The sequence below is a fragment of the Eleginops maclovinus genome, chromosome 9 (genome assembly GCF_036324505.1).
Source record: "Eleginops maclovinus isolate JMC-PN-2008 ecotype Puerto Natales chromosome 9, JC_Emac_rtc_rv5, whole genome shotgun sequence".
NCBI classification, from domain to species: domain Eukaryota; kingdom Metazoa; phylum Chordata; class Actinopteri; order Perciformes; family Eleginopidae; genus Eleginops; species Eleginops maclovinus.
The window spans coordinates 1389081-1405032 of record NC_086357.1 but is presented as its reverse complement, the minus strand read 5'-3'; the positions used below and the strand labels follow the sequence as shown (position 1 = coordinate 1405032).

Genomic DNA, 15952 nt, shown 5'->3' with positions numbered 1-15952 from the left:
TGACAGATCATTCTGGTCTGCATGATAGGTGAACACACCCACTGCCATTATTTTGATGATATGATTCGCAATATTAGAGGGACTTTTATTTTTTACAATATCATTGAAAAATATAATAAAATGATTATGTTGGGATTTTAGAAGAACTGGACCAAATAAAGAGTAGAATACTCTGCAGCACTATTTAAATGACTTTCAGTTATTTTCACATATTTGACCAAATATTGCGCTTACTGTGATTTGTGTGTTGCAGTAGTCCATACTGAAGGAATACAAATAAAGGAAAAAGAAACAAAATTGAAGCTCCGATCAGTGGGAGTAAATGAGTGCCCTCTCTTCCCCGTGTTGGGATGATCTCTTTCATGTCGCTGTGCTGTTTGCAGTGGCTATGTTTCAGAACATGATGTTTGACCTGACACTGTTTTTGCTCTTCCAGCATTAAACTTTCAACACATGAAAGACGTCCAAAACAGTCCTTTGCTTTTATTAATATGGCAACACATCACATGGTGTCAGACTTCCGGCACTTTCAAATATTTACCCTCCTGCACAAAAGCATTTCTCGATCCATAATGACCACTTGAACTCTTCGCTCTCTCCCGTTTCCAAACGGCGCAGCCTGTGGAGCGAGCTCTTGTTTGTGTAATGTCGCATTAACCTGTTCATTCATTCAACCGGCCCTCTAAAGCCGAGCGGGTCCAGTGCTGGAAGCCTCGGCAGCACCCTCTCGCAGATGGGAACCTTTAATTTTTAAAGCCTTTTCATCCGCATGGCCGACCCTCCGCACGTTGCGTCACGAACCGTGAGTGCTAATCCCAGATGCCTCCCACCCTTCTGTTTGGTATGAAGAAATCTGCCAGCCAAAGTGTATCTCCATATTCATCCCTGCAGTGTCTGTTTGAAATTATGTTTTGATCGGTGCCTACTGAAGCGAGGGCTGTGTAGCTTTAACCAAACTACACTCAGGGGACAGGGCACAATGTGGGGGAGAAGCAGCATTACTGCCCTTTATTGACATATTTTGGAACATGTACAGTATTTTGGAAAAAACAATCATGTAATATAAAGGGTTGTACAATTATTTTCGAAAAGACGTACACATTTTTTAATTTGCAATGTTTGTAGTGTTGTGTAAGCAAACCAGCAGACGTTTGGAGTTAATGGTTCCAAATGTAAAACACAAATCACACACCAGCAGTGGACAGGATGTTCTTAGTTGGGCTTTGTTAAACATTAAGTCATGACTTATTGTACAACTTTAACCTTTTTTTTACTTAAACTATTCAAAAAACAAGACAAAGGACACCATCCTGCCTCTTTGAATACTCACTGAAGCACTTAATGTGTGTTAAAGCTGGAAATAGTCCCACACAAATGCATTATTAATTCCTGTTTGAATAAGGTATTTTTACATTCCCCAGCTTTTGTAGGAACTAGCTTTAGATTCAACACCTTGACTTAACTGCTCAGTTCATCTGTTGCATACATGTAACATTTATAACGAAATACTTTTCAGGGTCAAAACACGAGACAAAAGAAAAAGCTTCCAAAGCGACTGCAGCTTGATTTAAAAGATGAGATCCTGAACAATGCCGATCAGATTCTGCAGTTCTGTGTTTGATTCTGTCTGCCAGCCACAGGAAAGCTTTACTAGAAAGCATGTCAGGCTTTCCCTCCCAAAAAGTAGAACAGTGAACCCTGCCATTTCTACTGGAGTTCTGTACTCTCTGTGGTCCTCTTTGGATGGTTTTGTTTGATAGTTTTCTTGGTGGATATGAAAGATTAATGCAGCAGAAACACCTGCAGCAGTTCCTCAATGACAGCTGTAAAAGAACAGCTGTGAGAAGCCTGCCGTGCCCCGTGAAGCAAACTGTTTCAAACGGTGTCAGCTTCTGTGAGTCATCTTCTAGCTGTCCTGACATCACCGTTCACTTTCCCTTCAGAAGGCTTTAATACTGCCACTGTGTGTGCACTTTTGACCTGGGCCACTCATATCGATCTGTTGTGGTTATGCAGGCTTCCAGTCTTCTCCTGTTGCACAAGGGAGGGACTTAAAAATCTTATCACTGAATACATCAAAGCTGAAACAGAGGAGTGGAAAGAAAATTATTTAGCTGATTAAGTAGCGGGAGATCACCGAAGACAAAGTCAAAGTTAAGAAAGCGAAGACCTCTCAGCCCTCTCTCAGGACGGAGCTAATGCTACACCTGCTCTGTGCTGCTCTTTCTCCGGGTCTCCTCCAGGGTTGTGAGAGATCCTTACCTCCAGTAAAAATACATACACTTCTGTCCTGAAATACTGCTAAAGTGAAAGTACAAAAGTATTCATTCTGCACAATGTCCCGTTTATGTACTATCAGCTGAATGTCCTATTTATTTTCTTAAAATGGTTATATATTTTTTACACTTAACAGCATTTTAGTATGGTATGTTATCGATGTGGACTAACTGTAGATACTTAAATGAGTGTAGATAAGTAGAACCATATTATATTTGCATATGTACAAAGTAAGTAACTGTTGGTGTAAAATAAATGTTGTGGAGTAACAACTTCAATATTCACCTCTGACTAAAATGGTAGCCTTAAACGGAAATACGCAAGTAAAGTAAATATCAAAAGTACTTACTAACTTGATAAAATGTAGTAAGTTACTTTCCACATTCCTGACGCACAGGAGGAAGTTTTGACTGATACACTGAGAGAAAAACACATGGAATACAATAGTTCTGAATACAAATATTTACATGGACTCTGTGCCTCCCTGGAGGAGTCGCACTGTCCATATGTTCATGGATCAGGAGTTCAGTCTTTCAAATCCTCAACACCAGACAGAAACATGAACATGGGTATATACTGAAGCAAAATGCAGCATCTGCCCCTGAGGAGACCGCAGTGAGCAGAGTACCTGCTCAGTGACAGAACACACAGAACCAGTCTGAAGTTCTGCCAGCTGTGTGGAAACAGAGAGGCACAGAACCCCAGCCGTCCCAAACTTGGTTGAAGATGTCCATCATTTATTTTCAGCTTCTTTCGTAGAGTATGAATCACATAATATTGTGAATGGTGGTTTTTAAACGGTTGTACGACCTTGTTCTGGGTGCTTTGGCAGTATGTTGATATGGTCAGGCCAATAGAGCTTATGTGGATTGAATTAAATTCAGAGATAATTATAATACATTTTAAGAAAAGAAATACAAAACAAAGTGCAGTGTAAGCTAAAACTAAATAAATAATTAAAGAAAAATCAAGTGAAAGAGAGCCATGGTGATATTAAAATTTGAAGTTAAATGGCCTGTTGAACGGATAATGTAACCACATAAGTGGTTAACGGAAAATGTAAATGTAATAGTAAATAAAACCAAAAGTGAAGGTGATATGTTGCTTGTACTCCCTGGGTTCTCATTTTTTCCCCATGTTATCTAGATCTCATTCAGATATGGTTAGAAAGCAGCATTCAGCAGGCCTCACATGCAAAGGGAAGGAGCAATAACATGCAGCACATTATGCTCTGAACAAGGCCTTGCTTTAAAGGCAGCTATTGTAGTAGTGATGGATCTAACGGGATGGAACAAAGACGATCATGTGGCTGTGACTGAGCAGCTGTGGGTGGTTTTGACAACAGAATGTAATCCCTGACATGAATCACTGCTATACCCCTCACAGTTTCTCAGGTCCTAAAGTGTTTCGCCAATATGAACGGCAACCTTGACATTAGTATGAAATTATACATAGAAAGGTTTCTTATAAGACCTATTTTAAGTCAGTCTCTCTCTCAATAGTTGTGTGGTTCATAAAGATGATGCATAAATGCAAACTACTACTGTATGCTGGAAACACCTGGTAGAGTATCTAGCCCAAGGGGTGTCCAAACTTTTTTCACCGAGGGCCACAAACAGAAAAATATAAGAAGGGCTGGGCATAGGTAAATGATGCTTGATACTTGAAAATGCTTTAAGACAGAACTGTCTACTTCACAGCTCTCCGTAAGGTTTCATTTATTTTGTTGGCAGCTCATTCCTTCAAACAGAAGCCTCAGATGACTTATCATAAGAGGAAATATGAAGGGTATTCAAGCTTGTTATGTAAATCAGTTATTAGGTTTTTTAGTAAGATTTGTTAGATTTTTTTTTTAACTTGAATTGACTGAATTTATTTGAAAACTGGGCTCATTAACACACGAATACTACTGTGTAATACTGTATATTTTTACATATATATTTAAGAAGTACAATATTGGACAAGCACAGGTTTTATTTATGGGCCATGTTCCATTATACCTTTAGATATATGCGGGCCGCATTTGGACAGTAGTTTGGACACCCCTGATCTAGCCTCATTTAAAAAAAATCATAAATAATAATGAATTGGATCATAGATTGCCTGGTCATGTTACCTAAAAACAGGTAAAAAGGGAAGTGATTTCCTGCACTACAGTGGTCGTAGCGTGTGAAAAGTGAGACGCATCAAATTACTGTCATGTTAACTTCCACCATTACCCAGGGTTTACAGTGGTATGCAAAAGTTTGGGCACCCCTCTGAGATTTCATGACAATTTGCTTTTCCTTTATAATAGAAGATCACAGCAACAACATTTGTTTTCCTACAAAGATGTAGACGTTTTAGTGTTTTCCAGACCAAAATTCTTAGGGTAGCATTACATAGTTTTATTATAATAAAATAAAATGCAAAAAATGGGATGTGCAAAAGTTTGGGCACCCTTATAAATAGCATTCATTTCAACACCTGTACGATTTATAGCTGACAGGTTGCTGCACAAAATTGCTTTGATTAGCTCATTAGACCTTCAATTACAAAGACAGGTGGAACCAATCATGAAAAAGGCTATTTAACATAGGTAATAGCTGGCTGTGCCTGGCCTAGGTTCTTTCTTAGGGAATGGCAAGATGGGGACCTCAAAACAACTCTCCACTGACCTGAAAGCTAAGATAATCCAACATTATAAATTAGGAGAAGGGTACAAAAAATTATCTGACAGGTTTAAACTGTCTGTCTCCACAGTCAGAAACGTAGTTGTGAAATGGAAGGCCACAGGAACAGTCCGTGTGAAGGAAAGATGTGGTAGGCCGACAAAAATAGGGGCAAGGCACAGGCGAAGGATGGTGAAAATGGTCACAGAGAAGCCACAGACCACCTCCAGAGAACTACAACAACATCTGGCTGCTGATGGTGTAGTTGTTCACCGTTCCACAATCCAGCGTACTTTGCACCAGGAAGAGCTCATTGGAAGGGTGATGTGCAAAAAGCCTTTCCTGAGTGTTAATCACAAGAAGAGTCGCATGAGGTATGCAAAAGCACATCTGGACAAGCCAGAAGCATTTTGGAACAAAATACTGTGGTCAGATGAGACCAAGATTGAGTTATTTGGTCATAACATGAACAGGTATGCATGGCGAAAAAAACACACTGCATTCAATGAAAAGAACTTGTTGCCCACTGTAAAATTTGGTGGAGGATCTATCATGTTATGGGGCTGTGTGGCTAGCACAGGTACTGGAAAACTTGTTAAAGTTGAGGGCCACATGAATTCCTTACAGTACCAGGAGATTCTTGACAAGAATGTTCTAGAGTCAGTCACAAAGTTGAAGCTACGCCGGGGTTGGATTTTTCAGCAGGACAATGATCCTAAGCACCGATCAAAATCCACCAAGGAATTCATGCAGAAGCACAGGTACAATGTTCTGGAATGGCCATCCCAGTCCCCAGACCTTAACATCATTGAAAATGTATGGATTTATTTGAAGAAGGCTGTCCATGCACGGAGGCCAAGAAACCTGACTGAACTGGAGACGTTTTGTGTGGAAGAATGGGCCAAAATACCACCTGCCAGGCTTAAGGGACTTGTCTGTGGCTACAGGAGGCGTCTACAGGCCGTTATTGCAGCAAAAGGAGGCAATACTAAATATTAATGGAATTATTTCTTAGGGGTGCCCAAATTTATGCACATGCCTATTTTTGTTTGAATGCACATAAACATGTTTCTGTTTGACCAATAAAAGTTATTTCACTACTGAGATGTTTCTGTTACCATAAGGTATAACATATGTTAAAATGAAGTTGCTGCTTCAAAAGCTCAGCAAGTGACAAACTGATGCAGTGGTTTTCCTAAGGGGTGCCCAAACTTTTGCATACCACTGTATCTTTGAACAAGTGAAACCAGGCATAAAGCAGGTTATTAAAACTAAACTGAAATCATTTATAAAATAGCAATATATATATTTAGCTTTTTCACTGTTCTGCAGAGAGAGAAAAACCATAATGCTGTATAGAGTCCACCTTCAAATGTGACTACAGTCAGTTATTTATTTCCAATTATGTCTCATGATTGATAGATTTGATATATTGAGAAATTGACTTATAACATCAGCCTTAAGCTATGGTCTTATGATATTGTATATTGAAATATTAAAAAGTTAATATTATCTTTATTGTTATCATTTTGTTGGTGATTTTCAGTTACATGTCCCTGCCTCTCTACACAATGGAGCTCAAAAGTGAACTTTAAAAAAAAATCCACAACATTTCTATTCAGAAACAGCGTCCTTAATCCCTTTTTTTAAACCGTTAACAATATTTGGTAGGGAGCATTTCTCCAATAGAACATAGACTTCGGATTTTGGAATTCAGTTCAGATTGATTGACTTTTATGTCCATCCATCCATCTTCTCCCGCTTTTCCGTCAGGGTCGCGGAGGTAGCAGCTCCAGCAGAGAGCCCCAAACTTTCCTTTCCCTAACCACATCAACCAGCTCTGACTGGGGGATTCAAAGGCGCTCCCAGGCCAGCGAAGAGATATAATCCCTCCACCTGGTCCTAGGTCTACCCCTGGGTCTCTTCCCAGCTGGACGTGCCTGGAACACCTCCCTAGGGAGGCGCCCAGGTGGCATCTTCACTAGGTGCCCGAACCACCTCAACTGGCTCCTTTCAACACGAAGGAGCAGCGGTTCTACTCCGAGTCCCTCCCGGATGACTGAACTTCTCACCTTCTCCCTAAGGGAGATGACAGCCACCCTGTGGAGAGATCCCATTTTGGCCGCTTGTATCCGCGATCTCGTTCTTTCGGTCATGACCCATCCTTCATGACCATAGGTGAGGGTAGGAATGAAGATGGCCCGGTAGACAGAGAGCTTTGCCTTCTGGCTCAGCTCTCTTTTCATCACAACGGTGCGGTAAAGCGACTGCAGTACCGCTCCCACTGCTCCGATTCTCCGGCCCATCTCACGCTCCATTGTTCCCTCACTCGAGAACAAGACCCCGAGATACTTGAACTCCTTCACTTGGGGTAAGGCTTCATTCCCTACCTGGCTAGATACTGGAGTGGACAGTCCATCGTTTTCCTTCTGAGAACCATGGCCTCAGATTTGGAGGTGCTGATCCTCATCCCAGCCGCTTCACACTCGGCCGCGAACCGATCCAGTGAGTGCTGAAGGTCACAGACCAATGAAGCCATTAGGACCACATCATCTGCAAAAAGCAGTGGTGCAATCCTTAGCCCACTGAACTGCAGGATTGGTGACAAAGCGCAGCCCTGGCGGAGGCCGACCCTCACCGGAAATCGGTCCGGACACAGCTCTCGCTTTGGGAGTACAGAGATTGGATGGCCCTGAGTAGAGACCCCCTCACCCCATACTCCCGCAGCACCTCCCACAGTATCTCCCTGGGAACCCGGTCATACGCCTTCTCCAAATCCACAAAGCACATGTAGACCGGATGAGCGTACTCCCAGGCCCCCTCCAGGATCCTTGCAAGAGTAAAAAGCTGGTCCGTCGTTCCAAGACCAGGACGAAAACCGCATTGTTCCTCCTTAATCTGAGGTTCGACAATCGGCCGGACCCTCCTTTCCAGCACCTTAGAGTAAACTCTCCTGGGGAGGCTGAGTAGTGTGATGCCTCTGTAATTGGCACACACCCTCTGATCCCCCTTTTTAAAAAGGGGTTTCCGACTTCCACGCAATGTTGATGAGACGTGTCAACCATGACAGTCCCTCAACACCCAGAGCCTTCAGCATTTCTGGGCGGATCTCATCCACCCCCGAGGCTTTGACACTGTGGAGCTGTTTAACTACCTCAGTGACTTCCCCCCGTGAGATTGGAGTTGATCCCCCTTCATACTCCAGCTCCGCCTCTAACATAGAGGGCGGAGTTGTCGGATTCAGGAGTTCCTCAAAGTGTTCCTTCCACCGCCCTAACACACTATCAGTTGAGGTCAACAGCGTCCTATCCTTACTGTACACAGCTTGGATGGTTCCCTGCTTCCCCTCCTGAGGTGTCGGACGGTTTTCCAGAACAACTTTGGTGCCGACCGATTAAGACTTTTAGGTGCTTATGGTTATAAAGTTAAAATAGAGACAAAGCAATAAGAAATCTATGAATAAGGTGATAACTATATGAGGTGCTCATCAGATTTGTGATCCCGTACTGGCTCATAAACACTCTATTTAGAAGATAGCTCACTTTAAATAGCAGACAAAGTGATTTTAGTGGGTTTCAATGTGCAATTTAGGGCTCACTATGCATAAAGTGACACCCCGCTGAGATTTATTTGCTATCATGTAAAAAAGAAAAAGGGTAACAGACATTTCCCATTCAACATGCTGTGTATTACTCACACATTCTAAGATCATGTCTCCTTTTTTCCCTCCTTTTTTAATTCATCTTTTATTTTGTTAGCCATCTGAGCGTGGAGAAATGAAAGCGTTTGCATTGAAAGGACAGGTGGGTGTGAGACATCAGCGCGTGTCTGAATCGCAGCATTAACAGCAGGAAAAATATCAAAAGTAAGAGGCATTCAGGCGGCAGGAGGAGCAGGGATTTGAGCAGATATTAAAAGATGATTGTGCGTGGGCTTTTTTCTCCGCTGCTCCGGAGAAAGAATGTAAACCCTGTATCAGTCAGACTGAGGATAATAAACAGCAAAAAACATCAGAACACAGCACAACAAACACAAACAAAAAGAATGATGGGAAAAAGCGCGCCGTATAAATAGTTCAAATATTTCAAGTGATTTCAGAATGCGATGGTGAAATACTGGATGTGTGTGTCCTCAGCCGTGCAAAGTCTCTCCCTCTGTCTCCACTGTAACTGTAGTAAGGCCATCAGAAGTCCAATAGAATATGATACAGGTCATTATATTGATTAGATTTTTATATTAGCTAGATATTGATGTGATAACTTCAATTCAAGGGTCCCCCACCTTACAAACATGAATCAAATCATTGTGAATAAGTCATTTGAGATTAATGAATCCCTCTGTAAATCTCTTATAGAACTGATGTGAACCTCTGTGACGGCTGTAACAACACTGAAGGGTCCTTTATTAATGCTTTTCTGTTCTGAAGTCTTTCTGGTTTGAAGATACTTTGTTGTTTTCGCCGCTCTTTGTTTCACTTTTTGATCCCTGGCTCTGGTGTAGGCATTGCAAAAAAAGCTCCTGAGTTCAAAGTGATTTCATTTCCTCCCTGACACTTTGTTTCTTTATTAAATTAGACACATGGATGCATGTCAGTGTGTGTATTACCTTGGTTTTTTACCAACTGCTTTAATAATCTGACTCAATAGTTGAAATATAAAAAGTAGTCTTTAAACGTACACATTTAATTATGAAGACAGGGTATGCACGTGTCCTAGTAATACTCAGAAACAAGGTGTTGTTTTACACTGCCAAAAAGAAGGCCATATTGGGTTTAAGAATTGGACTTGTATGACCTGATTATACCGTACAGTGTCGGCAGTCAAATTAGGACTTACAGCTGCTTGTAACTCCTCTGTCAAGCTGGTATCCTTTTTAATACCTGCAGAATGAAAGACAGATCAGCCTCAGATGTAGAACCATTTTATTTCTAAAGCCAACTAGCAAATATAGGCTGTATGAGACACTAAACTCTCATTGTAAACATATCTGCTAAACATCAGCATGTTAGGAAGGTCATAGTGAGGATGTTAGCATGCTAAAGTTAGCAATTAGCTCAAACAATGCTGCGTAAAACACAGCCACACAGATCTGTTAGCAAGGCTGCGGCTGTTGTTTCAGATACGGGGCAGCTACAGGGAGCACACACTTTGAGCGAGGACTATGCACCTGAAGGACACTGGTTAGAAAAGTGGACTTAGATATTTGATTTATGTCACATAATTATTTAGTTTATTTGTTTATTCCACACATGGCACTTATTTTAAAGGTCTCATATTATGTTATATTTGAAGAATATATTATAGGTCTCATATCTCTACAAAACATGTCTGTGAAGTGTTTAGCTCAAAATACCATACAGATCCCCCATTATAGCATGCCTCATCCCCCTCTATTTCAGCCCTGTTCCTGAAGTGCTGATTCTGTGACTGTAGCTTTAAATGAACTAGCTGCTGCTGGCCACGCCCCTTTGGAGATGCTGCTGGCCACGCCCCTTTGGAGCGTCATGATTTCTCCTCTAAAGAGAGAAGTTTCTAAAGGAGAAACTCAGCTAAACGCTGCCGTGATTAAACGCCATATAATGTTCCAAACCACATCCAGCATTATCTCTGAAACACTTCTCAGTGTTAAGTCCCTCCTGCAGACATCCTGCTGAACACACACACACACACACACACACACACACACACACACACACACACACACACACACACACACACACACACACACACACACAGAGGTGCTCCAGAGGGGATTCAGCTCGCGACTGTATATGGGGGATGATAGGTTGGGACGTGTCACGTGGGCGGGACGTTGCCAGGAGTTCAATGTAAAGTCAGCCCACATTTCGGTTATTACGTCATGACCGGAGCAAATCTGGATCAGCTCGTTTGTACCCCTGATTTTAGAGATGTGGGTAAAGAGGAATAGAGGGAGGGTTGTATTTTCTGACACTTTGTGAGTCTCCTTACACACCGGGGACACATATTTATGTATAGAAGAACCTTTAAAACGAAACATGTACACTTAACAAACATTTTATAGCCAATGGTGGAAAGAAAATCTTATTTGACCTGCCTCAATGAAATAACCATAAAAAAATATACCATAAAAATAAAGTCACAGTATTTACAAATACCTACAGACACACACAACCAGAACACATTCAAAAGTCTACTTCATATTGTCTGATTTATTTTTCTTTATCATTTTTTAAAACTTAAACATTTTAATACAGCCCATCGTTCGTCAAACAATTCCACCTTAGCAGAGTTAACTTGCGTATGTAAACACGTCTAAAACTATTCTTCAATCAATCAAAAATACTTTATAAATCCCAGGGGGAAATTAGATTTTGTCACAGTTGGCATTCGAATAAAATCAATTAATATTTGTTTGAACATAGATTGAAGTAAAATGTGCAGCATCATCTGATTTCAATATAAAGATTATTTCATGCTCTGGTATCGACTCATCTGACTGTGATCTGTAGTGACATTTGCTCACTTCTGACATTGGCGCTACGGTCCTTAGGGACTCTATGCTGACTGACATCATGTTAATAATAATAATAATAATAATAATACATTTTACTTGGGGGGCGCCTTTCAAATCACCCAAGGACACCGTACAGGGCCTAGGGTAACATAGGGAGAGTTAAAACAGTGGACATCCGGGGTAAAACAAGACACACAACAGGAAGTGGTAGTACAGTTTCTAATGAGAATGCCAGTTTGAATAGATGGGTTTTGAGTTGAGTTTTGAATGTTGTTATGGAATCTGTCAGATATGTAGTGGCAGGGAGTTCCAGAGTCTGGGTGCCGAGCAGCTGAAAGCTTGAGCACCCATGGTGCTGAGACGAGAGCTGGGGATGGAGAGTAGTCCAACGGAGGATCAGCAGAGGGTGCGGGAGGTGGTGTACTCCTGAAAGAGGTCAGTTATGGACTTGGTTGTGGAGAGCTTTATAAGTGAGTAGAATGTTTTTGTAGTCATTACGGTATCGTACAGGAAGCCAGTGTAGTTGAATAAGAAGTTGGGTGATCGGGGTAGTCGGATGAGTTGGTGCGGGTGATGATCCGGGCAGCAGAGTTCTGAATTATTTGCAGTTTATTGAGGAGTTTGGTGGGAAGGCCAGTCAGGAGTGCATTGCAGTCATCAATCCGGGAAGTAACGAATAAGTTCACAAGTACCTTCTCCACTTTTATTAACTCTGGTCTTTCTTTATCAGAACCATGTGGAACAATGATGACCAGACGGGACAGGTGGCTGCCAGGATGGAGACTACTCTGGGCAGTGCGAGCATCTCCATCTCCCAGCAGCAAGCACCCAAGAAATTTGCCCCTGTGGTCGCGCCCAAGCCCAAGTTCAACCCTTACAAACAGGGGGGGGAGCCCACCCACTCGGACCCAGCAGGTAACACCAGGAGAAACCACTCAATCACTTTTATCATGAGAGGAGCCATCACTTTGTATCAATCAGGAACACATCACTAGCTGGAGTTTATCTTGAAGCAGTGTTCACATGATTTTGGGCACACAGCCGCTCAGTGAAAACAGCTAGTTAGTTTTGTTTCTATGGTTACCTCCCCTGCTTGCCTGCTCCATAAAGTTGTCAGCTGATTGGTTGCGTGTCAAAAGGTTAAAGGCAATCAAAGTCATAGTTAAAATAATTTGAACTTGGAGTGCAGCGCTCAGTGACAATTGTGGCCCGGCTCTCTGCGGAGGAACAACAGCAACGTTAGCGCAGAGCTGCTCCTGTGAAGCAGCTGAGGATAGACGGTCCACACTGCCTGATCAAACCCGGGCCAAACGGTCCAGAATTCCCTTCATTACCAATATCTGACTTTGTCTCCATTTTGAGTTTCAGTCCCCAATCAGGCTCCACTTCTTCTTAGCTGAGTTATTTTTCAGAACGATGAAGTGTGCAGCTCTCCGTCAGGACCATGTGTCTTGTATTGATTGTGGGTAGGGTCCAGTCTACAGCAGAGAAAACCACAGGTTTATACGTCTAAATATTTCAGTTTAAAAGCAACTCTTCCATTACTTTCAAAACACAATTATTATAATAATAATTATTATTATATTGCCAAGGTGTGCTCCGACTGAATAAATACATTCTGGTTCATTTTCCTTTGTTATCAAACTAGCAAAGGATATCTTTGTTATAGCAATTAACTTCGGGTTTATTTCTGATTACATTGATTGTGAAGTATATTATTTGTATATTATATTGAGTGTATACTTTGGCTTCAGTCTTCAGTCAAAGATGTTGCATAGTAATGTTAAAACATGAAACTTATAAGATACACAGCCTTTAATCCACCCCCCCCCCCCCCATATAATATGTAAGACATTATCTAAAACTCAATGCCTCAAACCCCCCAGAGAGCCCTACATTTCCAAAACAGGGAAACGGTTAAGAAATGCAGCCAGCAGTGAGGGGGAGGGGGTGGGGGTGGGGTTGGGTGGGATTGTGGTCTAGATGGTGGACCTGTCTGTCTGCTCCAGATGTTACGTATTGTTCAAAAAAAGTTCTTAGACGGCTCCTGTGAGAGCTCTGCACACCCCTGGGGGGGGGGGTGTAACACCTGTGTTTGAAGCCAGCAGATAGATGGTTGTGACACCACTGGTTACTATCGATTACACAATCATTTGGGGACATTGTTTTTTTATAGTCATGATCTTTTCCTCTGCACCTCCATGTTCACAGGTTATTTATTTCTGCAAATTAAAAAATGATTTTATTTCCCCCGTTGATGATTTGTGGCATCAATAAAGACTTGTTATTTTTAAATTTTAATACAAAATATTTAATCCAAAGTATTTTATCCACAATTAATCATTGTTTGGGTGTTAAGAGGATCAATGAAATGGAATAAAGGGGAGGGGAGACGTCTGTAGATTATATCCATGTTGAACATTTCTCACAGTCTCTGTTAATATCTCCTGACCTCAGTGAGCGGCTGCTGATCCCACTCTCTCTGTTCTATCTTTTACACTGTTCTATGACAGTAATTGCATAAAGTTTGAAATGTTTAGAATAGGTTTTTTTTATAGAGATTCAGTTGTGGTCATCAATCATTTTGATCAAAACGGGGAAATATGTACGAAACACCAACTGATATATTTCTTATTTAACATCATCTTATTTCTAATAGCTAACAAATGTGGCATGTTGTATTAGAATTCGAAAGGTAAAAGGTTACCACAACAACATGTTTTTAATTAAACATTAACATGAAATAATGACTGGACATATGTGAAGCCATCTGCAGACATCTCCACTTGTCAGAGGATAAGATGTCTTTATGAACGGCTTATCTGGCTCTCCCTTTTTTATTTATTTAATATCTTTTATATCAGCTGTTGGGACTGTCTGATGTAAAATTGTGGATTAGCATAAAAATTAGGGACAAGTCAATTTGGCGCGGCGCCTCGCTGTCCTTTTTGTCTGCCGGGGGCCGGTATCGGGGCCGGAGTGAGTGTCTGGGGCCGTGTTTACGGAGCGAACAAAGAGACGGGGCGGTGCACAGACAAAGCTCTGCCCTCACATGTTTCAGGGAGAACTTGTTCTGATTAAAGTCCCAGCAGGAGGAAGTGACCCTTCAGATGTGAGGCTTTAAGCTGATCTCTGAGGGACACGGGCTGAAGGGAGGTCAGCCTGATTGCTTTTTGCACAGGTCAGCATTCCTCTCCTTTATGCACCTTCTTCTGCTACTTTTCCCTGAATTTTTTGCAATTTTAATGGGATTTTGAAATAAGGTTCTGAGGATGCAGATCATTTAAAAACTCTTGATTTTCAATATTTAAACTTTCATAATAAATCACTCACTGGCTGAACAGTGTCCTTTTTAAAAATAAAGAAATCATATAGTGATGTCAAATGATAGGTATACAGTATATTTTTGGGCTACCCATAACTGGTTAAAGTCTGTCATTTAACACCGCACTAGTGCTGGAAGAGAGTAAAAATGCCCCTTGAAAACCCTCTAATGTAACTTTTACTAAAAGTGTGTGTTACCCTCTTCAAACGTTCACGCATATTAATGTGTGTGTGCTTAGATCAGTATCAGCTCTGCTAGAGTCTGCAGCAAGGTCGACAAAACATCACAAATACCCATACGATGTAAATCCGTGGAGTGCAGCGGACCTCCAGAGAAACGGCACCTCTCTCAGACTTATCAGGTCCAGTTTGGCTGCAACATATCCACACCAGTGCGTTGTTTATCGTGCGCTGGCAAGCTCTGAGAACAGTTGAGTTGTTGGCAGACGGAGGCAACAGGTCCACAGGTGCGTTGTGGTATAAAATGGCCTTCTTGTAAACAAAGAGACCTCAGAGTAGTTATGTTAATAGCTTCCATTTTACCTTGACACCGTTTTAGGTTTTTACTGAAAGCTGCAGAAATGTATCCTGGGCCAAATATTTAGCACATGTGCTATTGGGCTGGATGGAGTGCAGTTGTTAAGTCTTCTCTTACAAACTCTCAGTGGTAACCACGCAGAGGGCCGGCTGCTGGCCGTGAAGCTGAGGACAAAAGTTGTGTCTCATTTCAGGCCAATGACGTCTTCTTATTCTATGTTGCCCTCTATATGTACACACATCAATATTGTTGAGCGCTCTCCAGGACCTTTGCCTTGCTCTCAGGGCTGAGATATGGAGAAAATCCAATGTTTTTTTTACCTTGTACCAGAACATCAATATAGCAGCCATATTGAATGGGGACTATTTGTGCTTTCATACAATATTTACACAATGAGATTCTTGATGAATAAGGATGAGCAATGTGGTGGTTTAAGGAGAAATAAAATATTAGATCAGTTTATTATAATGCAGCCTTTAAAACCAGGGAAACACAACAATTATGCCAAAATACAATTTCAGAAATCTACCTCTCAACTCAACAGAAATATCATGTTTATTGATGTTGTTATATTGCTCAATAGTTCCATTAAAACGTGTTATTGTTGCGACTAAAGCAACTTGTTTAAATGTGTTTAGTCATGTGTCTAAATGCTTTATTTTGTATT

At 41.4% G+C, this 15952-nt stretch overlaps 1 protein-coding gene across 7 annotated transcripts in view; it reads left to right on the top strand.

The window, feature by feature from the left end:
• The window catches only part of lpp (LIM domain containing preferred translocation partner in lipoma), a 143791-nt gene that overhangs the window by 33126 nt on the left and 94713 nt on the right, over positions 1-15952 (top strand). For all 7 annotated transcript variants that reach the window (XM_063891009.1, XM_063891011.1, XM_063891010.1 and 4 more), the window contains one exon: positions 12154-12338. In XM_063891009.1, the coding sequence (XP_063747079.1) occupies positions 12158-12338 (181 nt within the window). In that variant the 5' untranslated portion in view covers positions 12154-12157. The remainder of the gene's footprint in view (positions 1-12153; positions 12339-15952) is intronic.